The sequence below is a fragment of the Pipistrellus hanaki genome, assembly GCF_964339955.1.
Source record: "Pipistrellus hanaki genome assembly, chromosome: 17".
NCBI lineage: Eukaryota > Metazoa > Chordata > Mammalia > Chiroptera > Vespertilionidae > Pipistrellus > Pipistrellus hanaki.
The window spans coordinates 41,050,941-41,071,682 of record NC_140519.1 but is presented as its reverse complement, the minus strand read 5'-3'; the positions used below and the strand labels follow the sequence as shown (position 1 = coordinate 41,071,682).

The following is a 20,742-nucleotide window of genomic DNA, read 5'->3' as shown; positions in this document are numbered from 1 at the left end:
GGTCAGGGGGGACTTGACACCTTGGGGTTTTTCCAGGCCAAGTCTCAGGACCCAGCAATGCCTGAATCCCGTCTCTCCCTCTCCTTTCCTCTCTCTCTCTCTAAAACCAATAAAAAACATATATTTTAAAAATTGCATGCCATTCTGAGTAGTGTGATAAGACCTTGAGCCATCGGATTCTTTTCTGCCAGGTCATGCATCGAACCGGTGACCTTTTGGTGCCCTGGATGATGCTCAACCAACCGAGCCACACGGGCCCACATGCCACCATTAGCTTAGCCTTAGTTTTGCAGCTTAATGGATGCAAGCGTGCCTTGTGATTGTCTTGGTTTGCGTTTCTTTACCGTTTAGATACAATGCTTTCTGTGTTCTTTAGTGTATCTTCGGTGTAAGTGACCTGAGCCAGGCTTCTGGTGTTTTATATCTGCGGGAGGGAGGCCTTGGGCTCGTATTTATTTACTCAGACCCTTTTGGGGGCAATAGTATCAACCCCTATTTCTGTTTCTTGCAAGTCTGCCTCCATGCCACCGTCCCCTTCCCCCCATTGGTGCTTCCACGTAAACTCTCTGTGTTTTCGTCCTTACAGCCGTGGACTACTGCGCCTCAGAAAACCACGGGTGCGAGCACGAGTGTGTGAATGCCGAGGGCTCCTACGCCTGCCGCTGCCCTAAAGGATTTTCTCTCAATCCAGACAAAAAAACGTGCACGAGTAAGTTACAGGCAACAGCCAAAAAAGACGTGTCGGGCTGGGCCCCGTATCCATGGAGACCTCCCAAACGTAGAGAAGCGTGGGATTCTGTGCTGAGGAGGACCATCCATCCCATTCCTCCTCTGCCAGGCCTTCCCGAGCTCGTCCTAAATCGGTGGCCACGCTCTCTCAGGGTCACCCTCCAAGGCACATATGTCAAACACAAGGCCCGAGGGCCAAATCCAGCCCGCCAGGCCTTGCAATGTGGCCCGCACCGCGCTGTCATCACTGCACTCCGCTGTCAGTTTATGACATTGTCAGTTTATGACTGTTCAGTAAACCATTCAGCCCGCGATTTAGGCTGGATTTTAGATTTTGGCTCCTTCTCTGATTGAGTTCGACACCCCTACTCCAAGGCAATTAATGAAGGTGTCCATCCAGAGACCAGCCTCTGGGGACAGTCAGACCAGTCTGACTCAGCCTGGCTGTGCCCGGCAGTGTTTTTTTTTGTTTTTGTTTTTGTTTTTAATTAAAAAAATATTTTATTGATTTTATTACAGAGAGGAAGGGAGAGGGATAGAGAGCTAGAGACATCTTGATGGATCCTGGAAGAGAGGGAGAGGGGAGAGAGAGAAATATCAATGTGAGAGAGACACATCGATTGGTTGCCTCCTGCAAGCACCTCAACCAGACCCTGAGATCAACTTTCAACCCAAGTATGTGCCCTTAGCCGGGAATCGAACCCATGACCCTTCAGTGCCCAGGTCAGCGCTCTAACCACTGGGACACGTCAAGAAAATTCTTTTGGAATTGGCTCAGTGGATAGAGCGTCAGCCTGCAGACTCAAGGGTCCTGGGTTTGATTCCAGTCAATGGCATGCTTGTACCTTGGTTTTGGGCACATACTCAGTTTCTCTCTCATCAATGTTTCTGACTCTCTATCCCTCTCCCTTTTTCTCTGTAAAAAAAAAAAAGAAAGAAAAAAGAGAAAAGAACATTCTCTTCTTGAGGCCCATATCCCTACACATGGAAATTGTGAAGTGAAGACTGAAAAATCCCTTGGTTTTCCTATCCTAGGTTTACTGGCTTATTTTTTTAACTTATTAATAATAAGATTTTTTCCTTCTTTCCAGAGATAGACTACTGTGCCTCTCCGAACCATGGATGCCAGCACGAGTGTGTGAACACGGATGACTCCTATGCCTGCCGCTGCCTGAAAGGCTTTTCCCTGAACCCGGATCAGAAGACCTGCAGAAGTGAGTGTGTGCCTGGGTGTTGGCAAGGGGCTCGTTCCGCCCAAAGCTCCACACCAGGGGTCTTCAAACTACGGCCCGCGGGCCACATGCGGCCCGCAGAGGAGTCTGATCCGGCCCGCCAGGTTTTTTGGGCAGTGAGCGCAGCCGAGGTGTTACAGTAGGAATTAGTAGTTCATATAGTCCGGCCCTCCAGCTCTCTGAGGGACCGTGATCTGGCCCCCACTTTAAAAAGTTTGAGGACCCCTGCTCCACACGTTTCCTTTTCCTGGCAGATCTCAGGCAAGACACACGCAGCCTTGATGTCTCCCGATACTGTCCTGCCCTTTATTTTACCGTTGCCTCGTGATGCTGTGCTGGGATGGCTTTTAGAGGTTGAACAGATGGGTCTGCCATTGGGTTCACTTAGCAGCGTCGAGCCCAAGTGGAAGCTCTCTCCTGCCCGAAGTGGGGGCGCACCCTCCCTCCTCCTTGCCCCCACAGCATGTATGTGGGACTTTGAGAAAGAAACGATGGGACCCCGAGACAGGAGGTCACAGGAGCTGGTTTCTCCCAGTCCTGGTAGCTGCTGAGAGGGGGGAATTGCAGCTCTAGCCCCTTGGGGATGAAGGAAGGAAAAACATACGAGTCCGGGCAGCCGTCCCATTCGGGGGCACATGGCGCCAGCAGGAGGAACTAAGGATGTGCTGAGTGACTCAAAGGCCTGTGAGCTGGCACTTCAAAGGGGATCTCTTTAAATCAGACGAGGCTGTTCCTGAGGGACCCCTAGACTGGAAATTCCACAGGGACAGAGATTTTTATTTTTTAATATATTTTATTGATTTTTTTTTTTTTTTTTTTTTTTTTTTTTTTTTTACAGAGAGGATACAGAGGGATAGAGAGTTAGAAACATCGATGAGAGAGAATCATTGATCAGCTGCCTTTTGCACACCCCCCACGGGGGATGTGTCTGCAACCAAGGTACATGCCCTTGACCGGAATTGAACCTGGGACCTTTCAGTCCGCAGGCCGACGCTCTACCCACGGGGCCAAACTGGTTTCGGCTGAAACGGAGCCCCTCTTACGGAAGATAATTCCCATCGCCTTGCCAGGATGCAAGCCCTGGAAACACGCAAGCCTCGGATGGGAGTTTTAGCTGAGAACACACAGAACGTAAAAGCAGGCAGGCGGAATGGTTTCCATTAGACCACACATGCACACAGCATGGCAGAGGGCCAGGCGTTCTGGCCTGGCCACTCCTCTCTGCCAGTCACACCTTTTTTTTTTTTTTTTAGGATAAATGTGTCCATGGTGACTACGCCCAGGGAAAATCTCTTGCAGGTGGACTCACATTTGTGGACCAAAAGCTCTTAGGTCTGGTTCCGCTCAGGCACTCGTTCTGCTCCTGCGACCTTCTTCGCTGCTATTAACAGAGGCGAGAGGGAACAAGTCAGGCCTGGGGTCCGTGGAGCTCTGCCTCTCATACCAGTCATCCGAGACCCTCCTCCCCGCCATGCCCTCTGCATCGGCCTGGAGAGGCTCGAGGGATAAGAGTAGGGCCCAAGGCAGCGCACGCATCATTACCGATAGAGGAGGAGGCCGCCAAAACCGGTCTGGCTCAGTGGATAGAGCGTCGGTCTGCAGACTGAAAGGTCCTGGGTTCGATTCCGGTCAAGGGCATGTACCTTGGTTGCAGGCACATCCCCGGTAGGGGGTGTGCTAGAGGCAGCTGGCCGATGTTTCTCTCTCATCGATGTTTCTAACTCTCTAACTCTTCCTTCCGCTCAGTAAAAAAATCAATAAAGTATATTTAAAAAAAAAAAAAATAGAGGAGAGCCAAAGCCAGTTTGGCTCAGTGGTAGTGGTAGAGCGTCGGTCTGCGGACTGAAAGGTCCTGGGTTCGATTCCGGTCAAGGGCATGTACCTTGGTTGCAGGCACATCCCCGGTAGGGGGTGTGCAAGAGGCAGCTGGTCGATGTTTCTCTCTCATCGACGTTTCTAGCTAGCTATCTCTCTCCCTTTCTCTCTGTTAAAAATCAATAAAAATAAAAAAATAAAAAATAGAGGAGAGAGGCCAACAACAAAAGGGAGAGAGGATGTGACCATCCAGGCGTAGTTTGAACAACTGGCCCACTGCTGGGCCTGATTGCAAGCTTTGGCCCAGCCCAGAGTCCCAAACGCTCATTAACGTAGTGTGTTCAGCAGTTATAGCTCCAGGCGCCCTACTCTTTCATCCCAGAGAGATGGAACTTGTTCCTAAAGCCGATGTGCTCCTCAGCCCTTCTCCCAGCATCCTGCCGCATCGCTGCGTTTTCCGGTGTCTTTGCTGCAGACGCAGCCCTCAGCTCCTGAGGGCAGCCCCTGGGAACTGCCCCGACTCATGTCCGTGGCGGCATTCAGCTGCTCAAGGAAGCGAGTGCTCACTGTCTCTCCGGAGCATAACGTGCAAGGGGGAAGCAGAGAAATGGGCTTTGAAATCTGGAGTTGGTTAGCAGGAGTCTGAGGATCTCAAGAGCATTACAAATCTTGAGCTAAGGGTACAGCCATTTACATTTATTTAGTAGGCGGTTAATGGATGTGGGCTATTTTCAAATTTAATAAGAAATCTATTTTTCAAAGGAATCTCATCTCATCCAATTAAACTGTGGGAGAGGGGGGAGGAGAGAGAAATGTTCCAGCAGATTCCTCCCGGAGAAAAGACCCTTGGCCGGGACTCATTCTTCTGCCTCATCTGGGCACAATTTCCTTTTCTGAAAAGTGCTGTCAGCGATTTAAGGCATAAACTAGGAAGGCGGCCGTGCAAAGCACGGACTCCAGGACTGGCCTGGCTGTCCAGCTGGGGCCAGGGTGTGTGTGTGTGTGTGTGTGTGTGTGTGTGTGTGTGAAACCGGATGTGGGTGTGACCCATGTGCTCCAGGGTTGCAGGTGCTGGTACCAAGCTGGTATGCCCTGTCGCTGGAGACTGGGGTGGGGTCCACATCAGGATGGAGCTGGCCGGTGTGAGGGCCAGTCTTGGCAGTGTCCTGCATCCTGGCTGTGTGGCCTGGGACAGACTGCTTTCCTAGACCCGTGGTCGGCAAACTGCGGCTCACAAACCACAGGCAGCTCTTTGGCCCCTTGAGTGTGGCTCTGCCACAAAATACCCCGGCCTGGGCGGGTCTGTTTTGTGAAGAAGTGGCGTTAGAAGAAGTTTGCCTAAGACAAGACTGCGACATGGGCGGCGGTGGCAGTGGCATCCGAGACGCCTCTTCTCTGAGGTGCTTGATAGGGGTGCTGTCCTGGCCTCCCTCGGGGCGAGGGTGAGCGTGTGGATCCTTCGTGGTGCCGCTGCCACGTCCTGCGTCTGCTACGAGTCTTCGTTTACTCTGCTTTGTGCTGCCCAAGGTCACTGTCAAATGCTCGGCGGGTGGCAGCCCCCTCCATGCTTTGGAGCCCTAGTGACCAGGTTAGCTGGGAGAAGAGGCCACTGGGTGTTCCCAGCTTTTCCGTAAGGGGCTGGGCTGGGGACGGGGGCCTCAGCCCGTCGTTCAGCTCTTTGGCCGCCCCAGGGGGAGACCCGGCCTGGAGAGACCGCGTCAGTAAGGCGATCAGACGTCCCGCGTTTGGCGGGACAGTCCCGATTTCTAACAATTTCTTTCCAAAAATCGGGACTTTTTTAAAACACCGCCGGACGTGGGGCAAATGGTTAGAAATCGGGATGTCTGGTCACCTTGTGACTTCAGGCGCCAGGCTCTCCTTCAGACGAGCTCCGGAGAGCAGAGCGGGGTTCCCCGGGCCCCACGGAGCAGCTCATTTCGGGACCGGATCCTGCGAGGGGCTGGCCTCACCGCCCCGGGCCAGCCCAGAGCCTGACGCGGGACCTGCCTTTTCTCCCCCAGGGATCAACTACTGCGCGCTGAGGAAGCCGGGCTGCGAGCACGAGTGTGTCAACACGGAGGAGGGCTACTACTGCCGCTGCCGCCCGGGCTTCCGCCTGGGCCCCGACGGCAAGACCTGCAGCCGTGAGTGTGCCCGGGCCTGGGCGGGGGTGCCGACCGGCGGGCGGGGAGGGGCCACGCCAGGCCCCTGGGCTCACCAGCAGCCAACAATTCCTGGAGTTCCTGGGTGTCCCGTGGGCCTGGTGATCGGACAGATGTAACCTTCCTTGCCTCAGTTTCATCGTCTGTAAAATGGGGCTATACCTACCCCCCTCCCCCCCACCCCAGAATGCCTTGTGAGGATTAAAAGACTCAGTACATAGAGAACACTTAGAGAAGTGCTGCTGGACACACGTGCTAAGCACTCAGTCAATATCAGTGAGTGTCATCGTTTGCTGTTAAGAGCAGCAATTAAGTCAGACCGTCCTGAAGCCAAGTCCACTGCTCTCCCGAACGCTGGGCAGGTGGCCCAGGGCACAAGGAAAACACACGGTTACAGAGAACAGTTCACTGTTATCACGGGGCCCGGGGGGCGGGGGGGTGCGTGCCGGCCCCCGCGTGGGACCAGCGGCCGAGGCACAGAGCTCGGGACCGACTCGGGCTGCCTCATGGGGGTGTTGGGAAAGCCCCTCTCTCAGTTTTCTTGTGTAAGGAGCACAACAGAGCTCCATGTGGTGATGTAAACGCACGGAAACTTGCCAGCTGGACGGCTCGGGCCTTCTCGATGAGGCCCAGCCCGCATGGTCCAGGCCCCCAGGGGTGGGGGCAGCTGAGTCCCGCGGGAGAGGCCCTGTGGGGTGGGAAGCCCAGCTGGGAGAGGGGCCTAGTGGCCCGGCCCGCACAGAAGGGGCCCTCTGTGTGGCTTTCCACCCGGCCAGCCGCCTCGGGGACGGAGACGGACTGGGAGCGAGAACGGAGCAGCTGGTCAGCGTTGGGACCTCAGGCTGCAGGGAGGGGAAGCCTGGAGTCCAGGGCAGTCCTCGGGAACCTGTGCCCTCCAGCCCTCAGAGGGGACCCTCCGTGGACCTCACAGGCCCAGGAGCTTTGGGACCAGAAAGCTGATCCTGCCCTGCGTGTGCCTCTTGGCCCCTGAGCCCCGCAGCGGGAGCGGGAGCAGGAGGACCCCGGTCCACAGGGAGACGCCTGGTGAGGACGGCTGGGGTAGATGCGGCCTTCTCCCAGGAGGGTGGGGTCTGCCGCCGACAAGGCCTGGCGGGTCCCCGGGGGCAGGCCGGGCGCAGCCTGGCTGAGCCCACCTGGAACCCCCAGGGCCGTGGCCCGCCTCTCCCTCCCAGCGTTCCTGGGGGGACCCAGAAGAGCCAGCTCAGAGGAGCGGCCAGGAGAGACTGGGCTGTTTTCTCTCTCTGGGATCTAATAAGAAGGACCATCTAGTTAGCTTTAAGAAAGTATAAGGCAGCCCGAAACCGGTTTGGCTCAGTGGATAGAGCATTGGCCTGCGGACTGAAGGGTCCCGGGTTCGATTCCAGTCAAGGGCATGTACCTTCGTTGCGGGCACATCCCCAGTAGGGGGTGTGCAAGAGGCAGCTGATCGATGATTCTCTCTCATCAATGTTTCTGACTCTCTATCCCTCTCTCTTCCTCTCTGTAAAAAATCAATAAAATATATTTAAAAAGAAAAAAAAAGAAAAAAAAAGAAAGTATAAGGCCGCCCATTTCTTCCTCCGAGTCCCCGGAGGAAGCCATGGATCCCCTCCCCTGGAGGGATCCGGGGGCCCCAGGCCCTGGAGACGGCAAGCCCTTAGGGGCCTCGCTCCGGCTGGCACTGCTGGGAGCATTCTGCAGGTTTTCACTTGCTTTATCTGACAAAGCCTCTGGAGGCATCGACATTCTCACCCCCGTTTATGTCTAAAGGTGGGGAAGCTGTGGCTCAAGAAGATTGTACGGGCCGAAATCGGTTTGGTCAGTGGATAGAGGATCGGCCTGCGGACTGAAAGGTCCCTGGTTCGATTCTGGTCAAGGGCATGTACCTTGGTTGCGGACACATCCCCAGTGGGGGGTGTGCAGGAGGCAGCCGATCTATGATTCTCTCTCATCAATGTTTCTAACTCTCTATCCCTCTCCCTTCCTCTCTGTAAAAAAATCAATAAAATATATTTAAAAAAAAAAAAGATTGTGCCGTCTGTGCCCCCGTGCCCGCAGGCGTGGACCACTGCGCGGAGCAGGCGCACGGCTGCGAGCAGCTGTGCCTGAACACGGACACGTCCTTCCTGTGCCAGTGCTCCGAGGGCTTCCTCATCAACGAGGACCTCAAGACCTGCTCGCGTGAGTGCCCTCCCCAGGGCCGGGTGCGGCGGGGGTGAGGGTGTGAGGACTGGGGGACGGCGGGGGGAGCACCTGTCCTCCGCCCTTCCCTCAGGGCCATCAGAGCCCTCGGGGGGCGGCGGGAGGAAGCCCCGCGCCCCGCTGACGCCCCCTGCCTGCCCGTGGGCTCCCAGGGGTGGACTACTGCCTGCTGAGCGACCACGGGTGCGAATACTCCTGCATCAACACGGACCGGTCCTTCGCCTGCCAGTGCCCCGAGGGCCACGCGCTCCGCAGCGACGGGAAGACCTGTGCCAGTGAGTGTCCCGGGGCCCCGGGGGATGGGCGATGCCAGGGGAGGTGCATTGTGGGACCGGCAGTGCCCAGGTGTCCCTCCTGGGCGGGTTTCCCGGGCAGTCAGTGTGCGGAAAGCTGCTCAGCGATGGGAGCCTGGTGCTCCCCAACCCTCCACCCCTGCAGCTTCCTCTCCCAGCCCCAGGAAGTGGCCTTGCCCATGTCCACAGTGGCAGACCCTTTGAGGCTGGGCAGGGCCCTAGGTCTAGCTCTCACTTCCTTACCCCCGCAATCTGGCTGCAAAGGTAGCCAAGCCCAGACGGTGGTACCAGGATAGTAATACCCTGGACCCTGCTGGCTTCCTGCTGGGCACTGCACATCCCCGTCCCTGCACCCGGGAGGCCCCTCCTGCCCGTGAACCCGCAGCCGCCATGAAGTCAGGAGCCGGAGGTTTCCGGTGGTGAGCAGCGGGTTCACACTGGTCCCTGTGGGTCCAGGGCCGGTTCTGGGAGAGGGGGTGACTCCGGGAAACCGTCCCTCTGGCCGGCCGCCGCGATGGTCCGGCTTCCGATGCCGAGGCTGGCAGCGGTGCTTCCCGGGTGCATGCTCCTTGCAGCTGGTCTGCGGTGGGCTGTCTCTCTGTTTTCCTGAGTGGGGGAGCTGGGGATTAAGAAATTAGAGAAAGAAGAAAGAGACATGGAGGCAGAAATAGATTCATCAAGCTGGGCGCTAGGTGGGCGCCATCTCTCTGATGGAGAGGCAGCAAAGGCGACCCCGCAAGCCACGCAGGTTTATTTATAGGGTCCAAGGAGCTCATTTGCATCCTTAACTAGGCTCTAGCATTACTGGATTTACATATCTAGCCCCGCCCCTGCTGACACCTGGACAAAGGCACTCTGCCAGTGCCTCGGGCTCAGCTGACAATTTAAAGAATGTCCATGTGCCTTCTCAGGCGGCCCTCTGCACTGGTCCCAATGTCAGCTTCCATTCATTTTAAGAAAGAAGAGCTCTCAGATCTTTCTCTTAAAAACCATGCTGTTTTTTGCCCTGCAATCCCATTTCCAAGATGAAAATGAAAAACAGTCATCTTGAGGGACGGGATCTGAAGCGGAGGCGTTCACCTTGCCCACCCTGCTGGTGACAGAGTCCAGTGTCCCGACCCCTGATGCCATTTGTGGCCACAACCTGGTTTACCCAGCTCTGTATTTGTACACTCACCTGTTATATCCAGCTTTGTATGTGTACACTCACCTGGTATATCCAGCTCTGTATTTGTACACTCACCTGGTTTACCCAGCTCTGTATGTGTACACTCACCTGGTTTACCCAGCTCTGTATGTGTACACTCACCTGGTGTATCCAGCTCTGTATGTGTACACTCACCTGGTGTATCCAGCTTTGTATGTGTACACTCACCTGGTGTATCCAGCTCTGTATGTGTACACTCACCTGGTGTATCCAGCTCTGTATGTGTACACTCACCTGGTTTTTCCAGCTCTGTATGTGTACACTCACCTGGTATATCCAGCTCTGTATGTGTACACTCACCTGGTTATTCCAGCTTTGTATGTGTACACTCACCTGGTTTACCCAGCTCTGTATGTGTACACTCACCTGGTGTATCCAGCTCTGTATGTGTACACTCACCTGGTGTATCCAGCTCTGTATTTGTACACTCACCTGGTTATTCCAGCTCTGTATGTGTACACTCACCTGGTTTATCCAGCTCTGTATGTGTACACTCACCTGGTATATCCAGCTCTGTATGTGTACACTCACCTGGTTTATCCAGCTCTGTATGTGTACACTCACCTGGTTATTCCAGCTCTGTATGTGTACACTCACCTGGTTTATCCAGCTTTGTATGTGTACACTCACCTGGTTTATCCAGCTCTGTATGTGTACACTCACCTGGTGTATCCAGCTCTGTATGTGTACACTCACCTGGTGTATCCAGCTCTGTATTTGTACACTCACCTGGTTTACCCAGCTCTGTGTTTGTACACTCACCTGGTCTATCCAGCTTTATATGTGTACACTCACCTGGGCAGGGGAGCCGACTGCCCGCCCAGCGGGGTGTGCCCTGAGTGTGCGGCCTGGGAGAAACGGGTCCCTGGTTGGAGACAGATTCTGAGTCTCGGCAAATGGGTTCCCCATCTTAGAGCGTGCCTGTGGCTGCCTGCCCAGCGGCCTCCTGGGCCGCTCCCGCTGGCTTGGGAGGGCGCGGGCAGCCGGGTGCAGAGAGCATGGGCGTGTCGGATTGCATCGGCTCTGACAGCATGCCAAGGCCAGAGGCATGGCTCTTTGTTGGTTTGTTTTAATCCCCCATCGTCTTAGATGACTCATGCCCGTCCTGGGTCCGCCCTCTTACTGTGGTCACCAAGAGCGGGCTCCCAGAGGCTCGCAGGCCTTCTAAGAAATTCCCATGGTCCTCCCACACAAAGGCTGCCCTTTTCCTTAAAATCGTGTGCCCCCTCCCCGCCCGGGTCCACACCGGGGTTAGGCCACAACGCTGAGAAACGTTGCCCAATTTCTCATGTAAAGTGCGTTTGTAACCAATGGTACCGTGACACCGTTCATCCGAGCACGTGCTCTGCCTCAGGGGTCAGTGGCAGAGTCGGGTCTAGAACCCAGGTTACCTAATGTAGGATCTCTTGCCCTGAGTGAGTGAGATGCCCTCTAAAAGTGCGGCTCAGCCCTAGCCTAGCTGGTTTGGCTCAGTGGATAGAGCATTGGCCTGCAGACTCAAGGGTCCCAGGTTTAATCCCAGCCAAGGGCACATGCCTCGGTTGCAGGCTCCATCCCTGGGCCCCAGGGACGGGGGTGAGGGGATGGGCAGTGTGGGAGGCAACCAACTGATGTGTCTCTCACATCGATGTGTCTCTCCCTCCCTCCCTCCCATTCTCTCTAAAAATCAGTGGGAAAGTATCCTCTGGCTTGTTCACTCCATCAGTCTCTAGGTGAGGACACACCCACACACACCCACACACACACCCACACACACACACACACTCAGTGTGGCTCCGTTCGGCTGCTGCTTGGTTTGCCTGAGCCAGCGCCCCTATGGAGCTAGCGAACATTTGGCCGCTCCTGCTCTCAGGATAAGAAAAGCCGGGAAGCAGTGCCGTTCTGTCTCTCGGCCCTGGTTACCCTCCGTGGCTCCCCACCCCCCCCCTCCGGGGGTTTGCGGTTGGTTTTAATAACCTCCTACGCGGAGCCCCAGACACAGGATTGCTGTCTGTCACCGCCGCGGAGGTGCGAGTCCACCGAGCACCACTGGCGTCCGTGACTCACCAGATGTGGAATCCAGATGTGGGGAGCACGGGCTGTGTCAGCACGCAGGGCTGCCAGAGGGGCCCCCAAAGACCTGCACCATGTCCTGAAACGTCTGGTCACGGATTGCGGACCCCGTTCATGACGAGGGCTTGATGACATGTGTGCTCCCGAGAGGAGGAGGGCCCAGTGTTCAAGGGCAGTGCTTTCTTCCTGCCTGAGTGTCCTCCTACCTAAGTCCTCTCACCCTCTTCCTTTTGGCGGTGGTTCTGGGCAAGGCTGCCCTCTCTCCCGCCTCTGGGTTGGAGTCCTTAAGCGGGAGGGGGTGGGGGGGGGGGACAGGTGAGGTGCAGGGTTCCTGCGAACCTTGCCAGGGATTCTGTCTCATCCCAAGACTGTCAGGAAGCAGTGAAGGCTGGAAAGGGGACTCAGGCTGAGGGGGTGGGAGGATGGACTGGAGGGAGTGAACGTGGATGTGCAGAACCCGTCAGTAAACAATGCCACAGCCCCAGACACAGATGATGGCGTTTGGTTCACGATGGTGGAGGCACAGAATAACCTGGACACTTGGGAGGGCCTCTGAACGTAAGGGCCAGGTCAGATTATGTCACCCACTGCCCAGCCCCTGCAGGGAACCTTTCTCACTTAGGTGCAGCCACCACCTGTGATCCCAGGTGATCTGCCCCCATTCCTGCCCTGCCAGGTGGCCTGGGTCAGACCAGTCTCTTTGCCTGTCCTGAAACACACCAAGATGCGTCTACCTCTGCAGTTTGCAGATTCTCTCTTGGGGGTGCTGTTCTTCCGCAGATTCCATACATGCAGTCATCTTTTCAGGGCTCTGCTCAGTGTCCCCTCGCCTGGCTGTAAATGGCAGGCGCTCCCCGGCTCCAGCCCAGTAGGCAGCTCCAGCCCCAGCCTGCTCTTCCTCCAAAGCACGTTTCCCCATGTGACACGTATTTGTCTGTCTATTGATCGTCTTCCCCCCGCCCCCCGCTTCCTTCACACCCCTCCTGCCAAAAGTAAGCTTCACAGAGACAGAGACTCTGTTTTATTGGTGTCTCCCCTGCCGGGAGAGTGCCTGACTCACACAGCAGGGACTCGTGAAATATTGTTAACCAAGCGAACGGATGGATGAATGGGCTAAGTGTGACACATACCTACATATCTAGGTAGATACTGATATGTACACACGTTATCTACATGATAGGATAACCAATGCAGTTGAGCTTACTTTCTGATACTTAGAGGCCATCGGTATCTCGCCTTTGTACATTGTCATCTTGTGTCTTCTGTTCGTTTTCCCTGTGAAGATGATGAGGATACTGTTCAATTGATGTGCTCTTTCTAGACACTGAGTGGCCGGATTATTTTGATCTCTGAACGCATAACAATCTGGCCACTCAGTGTATATGCTATATAATAAAAGGCTAATATGCAAATTGTCCCCTCGACTAGGAGTTCGACCAGCAGGCAGTCCGGCCAACCGCCCATAACCCCCCCGCCCCCCAGGCTGGCCGGACCTCACCCATGCATGAATTCATGCACCGGGCCTCTAACACACACACACACACACACACACACACACACACACACACACACTGAGTGGCCGGATTATTACGTGTTCAGAGATCATAATAATCTGGTCACTCAGTGTGTTACGAGTAGATGTGCTTCCTGCTTTGAAAAGTGCATTATGGAATTAGATACTGTTTTAGTTGAAGGCGTCTGAGGTGCCTCTGAAGATTGAAGAAGTCACTGATGTCTGGATCGTTTCCTCCCTCTGTTTCTCTAATCCCGCTTGGTCCTCAGAACTGGATGCTTGTGCTCTGGGGGGCCATGGCTGCGAGCACTCCTGTGTGAGCAGCGGAGACTCCTTCGTGTGCGAGTGCATGGAAGGGTACCTGCTTCGGGAAGACGGGAAAACCTGCAGACGTGAGTTTTTGTTTTTATTTAATATATTTTATTGATTTTTTACAGATAGAGAGCTAGAAATGTGAGAGAGAAACATCAACCAGCTGCCTCTTGTACACCCCCTACCGGGGATGTGCCCGCAACCAAGGTACATGCCCTTGACCGGAATTGAACCCGGGACCTTTCAGTCCGCAGACCGACGCTCTACCACTGAGCCAAACCGGTTTCGGCCAGACGTGAATGTTTATCGGCGTTGGCTCCGTCGGTGTGTCTGACCTCTGCCGGAAGCCCACCATCCCGATTCCTGTGCCATCCGTGGCTCTCAGTTCAGTGCCATGTGACCACCAAAGGCCATGTGGGGTCCTGGGTGGGATCTTGGGCCAGAAAAGTGACAGCAGGTAAAAATTAGGGAAATGCAGCCCTAGCTGGTTTGGCTCAGTGGATAGAGCATCGGCCTGCGGACTGAAGGGTTCCAGGTTCCATTCCGGTCCGGGTACATGCCCGGGTTGTGGGCTCCATCCCCAGTAGGGGGCGAGCAGGAGGCAGCCGATCAATGATTCTATCTCATCATGGATGTTTCTGTCTCTCTCTCCCTTTCCCTTTCTCTCTGAAATCAATAAAAAAAATATATTTATAAAACAAACAAAAAATTAAGAAAATGCAAACAAACTATGGACTTTAGTGGATATTAGTCGTCGTATCAATATTGGTCCATGGATTTTATGACATGTATTATGCTAAATGAAAATGTTATGGGGAACCGGGCATGGGGGTTTACGGGAGCTTTCTGTACTATCTTTTCAATTTTTCGGTGCCTCTAAAACTCTCCTAAACAATAAAGTCCAGTAGGAAGAACACAAGCAAATGCTCACATGAGAAAAGCCGTGGCCAGGGCTGTGACGGAAGGTGCTCACTTACTCCTGAGGCAAGAGGCAGTGGGCTGGTAGCCTGGCTCCAGGGGAAAGTGTACAATCTGAAACCCAGAATTCTATCAACTTCTGCCTCTGCCACTTACTATCTGGGCAAGTGCTTAACTCCTCTGCGCTGTTTTTTTTTTAATTATTATTATTTCTAATTTCTAACAATGCTGTTATTTCCGGGAGCACAAATTCCTCAGAGAGACCACCGTACAAGGAGTCCATTCTTTTTTTTCCTTTTTTTTTAACATATATTTTATTGATTTTTCACAGAGAGGAAGAGGGAGGGATAGAGAGCTAGAAACATCAATGAGAGAGAATCATTGATCAGCTACCTCTTGCACAACCCCCCACTGGGGATGTGCCCGCAACCAGGGTACATGCCCTTGACCGGAATCGAACCCGGGACCTTTCAGTCCGTAGGCTGACGCTCTATCCACTGAGCCACACCGGTTTCTGCAGGAGGCCATTCTTACGTCTCAGAAAGCAGAGCCTCTTGGACGGGCCGAGTTCCATCTCTGTGTAGTCCAAGGGGAGTGTGACCCTGAGCAAGAGATTCCCATCCCTATCCATCCCCTTTCCTCAAACTGCTCGGAGCACTTTTCAAAGGGCAAGGCGTGTTTACAGAGATGGGTTACCGGAATTATCACTCCCGTTTTTCAGGCAGGAAAGGGAAGGCTCCAGAGGGTGACATGACTCTTCTGAGTCACGTGACGTGTCAGGGACAAGGCCAACCTTAGATTTCAGTGCTGCCGACCTAAGTGGAGGTTTAACTTCCTAAGTGGTCAGACCAGAAGTGTTTCACTTCTGGTAGAAGAAGCTGCACCTGCAGAAAGCAGCTGAGGGCCTGCAGTACTTGTATCAGACACTGAATGCGATGCGGGTGAGTGAGGACGGTGACTACAGGGAGGACGTTTGAGTTAGCCTAAATCAGAGCCCCCGAACTCCACCCTCAAGGTCACCCTCCACCCCACAGACCGCTGAGCTCAGGGAACCCCGGAGCCCGGGGCTGAGACGAATGGACCCTCTGAGGTGAATCTGGGGAGTCTCTACGTTGATGAAAGTGTTTTAAGTTGCTCTGCTGTCCTCAGGGAAAGACGTCTGCCAAGCAGTAGACCACGGCTGCGAGCACATGTGTGTGAACAGCGGGGAGTCTTACAGCTGCAGGTGCCTGGAGGGGTTCCGGCTCGCTGAGGATGGGAAACGCTGCAGAAGTAAGTGACCTCCTGGGAGAGCTGACTTGCCCCTCATGAGACTTGGTTACATGACGTCATTTAGACCTTCCTTTGCCGTTCATCACAGCTACCGGCTCCTGCCGTGGGCACTCTGGAGGGCTTTGCCAGTGAAGAGCACAGCAGACCCTTAGTTGTTAGGAATTTCTCGGTCGAGGTCCCGAGACGTCAGGCTCTTTGCTTCTTTCCGTCCTCTCCCCGCTGTCGGTCCTCCTCACAGGAGCTCTGTGAATGCTCAGAGCCTCGCAGTGCCTGGCTAGTCCTGGGAGTGAATTAGAATCTCTGTGAGCAAGCATGATAGGGCTCAGAGGTTAATTGTGGTGCTTTTTCTTCCTGAAGGCCCTCAGAAGTGAAGGTAGTGTGTATGTGTGGGTGGACGGAGGGATGGATGGATGGAAGATGACTATGGGGTTTGGCAAGTCTGATGTCTGCAGGGTAGGCTGGAGCTCCAGGGAAGAGCTGATGTAGTTCTAATCCAAAGGCAGTCTGCTGGCAGAATTCCCTCTTTTTCAGGGGGCATTAGTCTTTTTTTTATTTTAATTTTAATTGATTTCAGAGAGGAAGGGAGAGGGAGAGATAGAAATATCAATGATGAGAATCATTGATTGGCTGCCTCCTGCACGCCCCCTACTGGGGACTGAGCCCGCAACCTGGGCACCTGGGCAAGTGCCCTTGACTGGAATCGAACCTAGGACCCTTGGGTCCTGCAGGCCGTCGCTCTATCCACTGAGCAAAACCAGCTAGGGCTTTTTTTTTTTCTTCCCCTTAAAGCCTTCTACTGATTAGGTGAGGTCGACCACAATATGGAAGATACCCTACTTTACTCAAAATCTACTGATTTAAATGTTAATCTCATAATAATAAATAAATTCAGGACACCGGTCACCAGGCTTGGGGGAGTGCGAGCTTTCTGTGGGGCGTGTCCCCGCCCCAGGCCCTGACCGGAAAGGGGGTGTGGGGGGGGGGGAGGTTGGAACAGAGATGGAGAATGGACGGCTCCCGCCATCTCTCCTGACATGACGGCTCGACCCAGCGTGTTTCTTCACTGACGGGACTGCCCGGCTCTGCGTTTTCCTCAGGGAAGGATATCTGCAAGTCGGCCCACCATGGCTGCGAGCACATTTGTGTTCCTCGTGGTGATTCCTACATCTGCAAATGCTCGGAGGGATTTATTCTGGCTGAGGACGGGAGGCGGTGCAAGCGTAAGTGATCTGAACTTGGCTTTCTGCTTGGCTTTGGCTTGGGAGGAAGCGTCTGAATTGGTGCAACATCTTGACGGGCCTTTTGGCATTTATTATTTATTTATTTATTTATTTATTATCTATAACACATTGTTTAATGACAGGAAAATCATGTTCAAAAATCAGAGAAACCAGGTGGACCTTTGGCAATTATGCAAAGGCAATTCAGCTGGTAGGAGTTTATCTTGTGACGATGTGTGTATATTCCCAAAGCTGTAGACCATATATGTTCATAGACTATATAAGAACATTTGGTGCAGTATTGTTTGTATCGGCGAAAAATTGGGAACAAGGTCAGTGTCCATCCCTAAGAGCCTGATCAGATAAATTATGGCGCAGCCGTACAGTAGAAGACTAGACAGCTGTTAAAAAGAGGGAAGCAGCTCTAGGTGTATTCCCAGGATATTTTAGCTGAAAAAAGCATAGACCTGAATGGTTTTTTATAGTCTATTACCGTTGATATATTTTATAAGAGGCTCACTCTACCCTACCATATATGGTGACAGAGAGGACACACACACACACACACACACACACACACACACGCTGCCACTCCAGACCAGGCATAGACGTATTTCTGCATGTGTGCGCCTTGTTTATTTACTGTGCTTCACGTTCAAAGGTTAGACAGCTGCTTGATATAGAACAGGGAACGCTATGAGGTCATCTACTTGGATGTGTACATGTCTTACGCAGCCCTAAGTAACAACAACAAAAAAAACATCTCTCCACGCCCGGATTGCCTAAGTATTTGCATAAAGCTTTTACTGTCAGCCCTCGGAGTTGCCTGGAAAGCTTTCGTGTAGATGAGGAATTCACAGCGATAATTCATTTGTAAGTTTTTATAGGTCAGTAGGGCACTCACGGGCGTGCTACCCAAGGGACACCACCTCCTTTATTTTGCCAACAAGCGTTTGTTGAACACCTCCTGTGTGCCAGGTTTAGGGGGGGGCGCAGAAATGAGTGAGAGATGGCCCCCCATGGGGAGGAACTGGCAGGCTGGACGAGAAGCCCACACACACACACACACACACACACACACACACACACACGATGGGCCCTCGCACGGCGTGCGGGGTACCCCGACGACACGCAGTGGGGGGAGCCGGGGACTCATCTCGGTCTCCCTCGCAGTCCCGCTGCGCCTCCTGCCTGGCAGGAAGCACATGCCCATACGCAGGCGTTGGTTGAATAAGCATGTGTGTGAGGGGGACACGGGGGAACTAGGACAAGCTCGGTCACTGGGGCGCTCCTGGAGCGGGTGATGGCGGAGCTGCCTTTGAAGGGTTTCTTCTCCGCAGTCTGTCAGAATGCCCACCCTGGGGGGGTCACCTCCTGGAGTGAAGTTACAGAAGCTGTTGGGTGCTGTCCGGCCCTTCCGCGTCCTTCACACAAGTCCCTCCAGACCTGGCTGCCGGGGCCCAGGGTGCAGGGGGCCTGGTGCCCTAGCTTCTTTTTTTTTTTTTTTTTTTTTTAAATATATTTTATTGATTTTTTACAGAGAGGAAGGGAGAGGGGTAGAAAGTTAGAAACATCGATGAGAGAGAAACATCGACCAGCTGCCTCCTACACACCCGCTACTGGGGATGGGCCCACAACCAAGGAGCATGCCCTTGACCGGAATCAGACCCGGGAACTTTCAGTCCGCAGGCCGATGCTCTATCCACTGAGCCACACCGGCTAGGGCCTGGTGCCCTGTGTATGCCTCTGCTGTGCGTCTCTTCCATGCCTCGTGGCTGCTGTTGTCTCGAGAACAGAGGTGGCTGGCTCTCCCAAGTGGCTGTGCCTCCCACAGAAGCACAATTGTCTTCTTCTCAGGGGCATACATATTTAAAAACTATTTCCTGCCGAAACTGGTTTGGCTCAGTGGATAGAGCATCGGCCTACGGACTGAAAGATCCCGGGTTCGATTCCGGTCAAGGGCATGTACCTTGGTTGCGGGCATATCCCCAGTAGGGGGTCTGCAGGAGGCAGCTGATCGATGTTTCTCTCTCATCGAGGTTTCTAGCTCTCTATCCCTCTTTCTTCCTCTCTGTGAACAATCAATAAAATATATTATAAAAAAAAAAAAAAAAAGAGTTGACTCCTTTAAAAAAACAAAGAAAACAAAAAACCATTTCCCCACCTCAGCTCTCCTTTCGTGTTAACAGGATGCTCCGAAGGCCCGATCGACCTGGTCTTTGTGATCGACGGATCCAAGAGCCTCGGGGAGGACAACTTCGAGATCGTGAAGCAGTTCGTCACCGGGATCATAGACTCCCTGGTGGTGTCCCCCAAGGCCGCCCGGGTGGGGCTGCTGCAGTACTCCACGCAGGTCCGCCCCGAGTTCACCCTGAGCAGCTTCGGCTCGGCCAAGGACATGAAGAAGGCCGTGGCCACCATGAAGTACATGGGCAAGGGCTCCATGACGGGGCTGGCCCTGAGGCACATGTTTGAGAGGAGCTTCACGCCGGCCGAAGGGGCCCGGCCCCTCTCCGCGCGGGTGCCCCGGGTGGCCATCGTGTTCACCGACGGGCGGGCTCAGGACGACGTCGCCGAGTGGGCTGGGAAGGCCAAGGCCAACGGTAATGTGGACGGAGGGGTTCAGGTCGCTGAAGCTCACGTGGTGGTCCCAGCTGGCCACGGGAGGGAGGTCCTGAGTGGACAGCGGCTCTCCCAAACTGCCCTCCACAGGCCTTAAAGGGAGTTCCGGGTGGGGAAGGATCTGGAAGGGTTGCAGACTGGCCTTTAGCCCAGACCAGTGGTCCAGGGAGCCACATGCGGCTCTTTGGCCCCTTGCGTGTTCTAACGCCACTTCTTCAAAATAGACTCGCCCAGGCCGAAAACCGACTTCTGCGCAGGGGCCATGAAGTCTCAATCGCACATGGTATTTTGTGGAAGAGCCACACCACACTCAAGGGGCCAAAGAGCCGTAGGTGGCTCCGGAGCCACGGTTTGCCGACCGCTGGCCCAGACACAGACCCCACACCTTCTGCAGTAGAAAAAATCATCTATTGCACTTCACCAGCCCGGGTGTAACCTCCCGTGGAGAGAATCAATCCCCACGTGCTATTTACCACACGTACACAGCAGTCCGCAAACACTGGTCAAAATAGATTCCTGGTGGAACTTTCCTGATACTTGAAAAAAAATATATATATATTTTTGTTGGTTTTAGAGAGAGAGGGATAGAGAGACACATGGATGAGAGCGAAACTTCATCACTGAGCTGCCTCCTGTACTCCGCCCACCGAATCAAGCCCACAACCCAGGCATGTGCCCTGACCAGGAATCGAACTGGTGACCTGTTGTCTCCTGGGTCCACACTCCATCCCTGAGCCACCCTGGCCAGCCTGACACTTTACAAAACAAAGCTAATTCTGCAAGTGAACAGTGAAAGCACAACAGCCGTGGGGGAGCAAAGACTCATGTGCTTGCAAAAGTTAGCTTTTGAGAAAATCCAACTGTTGGAGATGATGGTTAAGCTCTCATTGCCCAGTAGAACTCGCCTCTTCTCTGAGTTGTATGACGCAGGGGGGACTGGAGGTTATGTTAGTGGTGGGCAGAGGTGAAGTGTGGCAGAGCAGTATCTAGGGTGACCAGACGTCCTGTTTTTGGCGGGACCGTCTCGATTTTCAACAATTTGTTCCGCGTCCAGCGGTGTTTTAAAAAAGTCCCAATTTTTGTCCAAATCGGGACTTTTTTAAAACGCCGCGGGACGCAGGACAAATTGTTAAAAATCGGGACATCTGGTCACCTTAAGTATGGCCCTTGGAGAAGGAGACCCAAAAGCTAGG

At 54.0% G+C, this 20,742-nt stretch overlaps 1 protein-coding gene across 3 annotated transcripts in view; it reads left to right on the top strand.

Annotated features, from left to right (window-relative positions):
• MATN2 (matrilin 2) overlaps nucleotides 1–20,742 on the top strand; it is a gene marked incomplete at its 3' end in the record, with an annotated part of 81,142 nt that overhangs the window by 54,006 nt on the left and 6,394 nt on the right. For all 3 annotated transcript variants that reach the window (XM_084864549.1, XM_084864548.1, XM_084864547.1), the window contains exons 6-14: nucleotides 587–709; nucleotides 1,821–1,943; nucleotides 5,798–5,920; nucleotides 7,997–8,119; nucleotides 8,293–8,415; nucleotides 13,475–13,597; nucleotides 15,585–15,707; nucleotides 16,805–16,927; nucleotides 19,117–19,530. In XM_084864549.1, coding sequence (XP_084720675.1) covers nucleotides 587–709; nucleotides 1,821–1,943; nucleotides 5,798–5,920; nucleotides 7,997–8,119; nucleotides 8,293–8,415; nucleotides 13,475–13,597; nucleotides 15,585–15,707; nucleotides 16,805–16,927; nucleotides 19,117–19,530 — 1,398 coding nt within the window. The remainder of the gene's footprint in view (nucleotides 1–586; nucleotides 710–1,820; nucleotides 1,944–5,797; nucleotides 5,921–7,996; nucleotides 8,120–8,292; nucleotides 8,416–13,474; nucleotides 13,598–15,584; nucleotides 15,708–16,804; nucleotides 16,928–19,116; nucleotides 19,531–20,742) is intronic.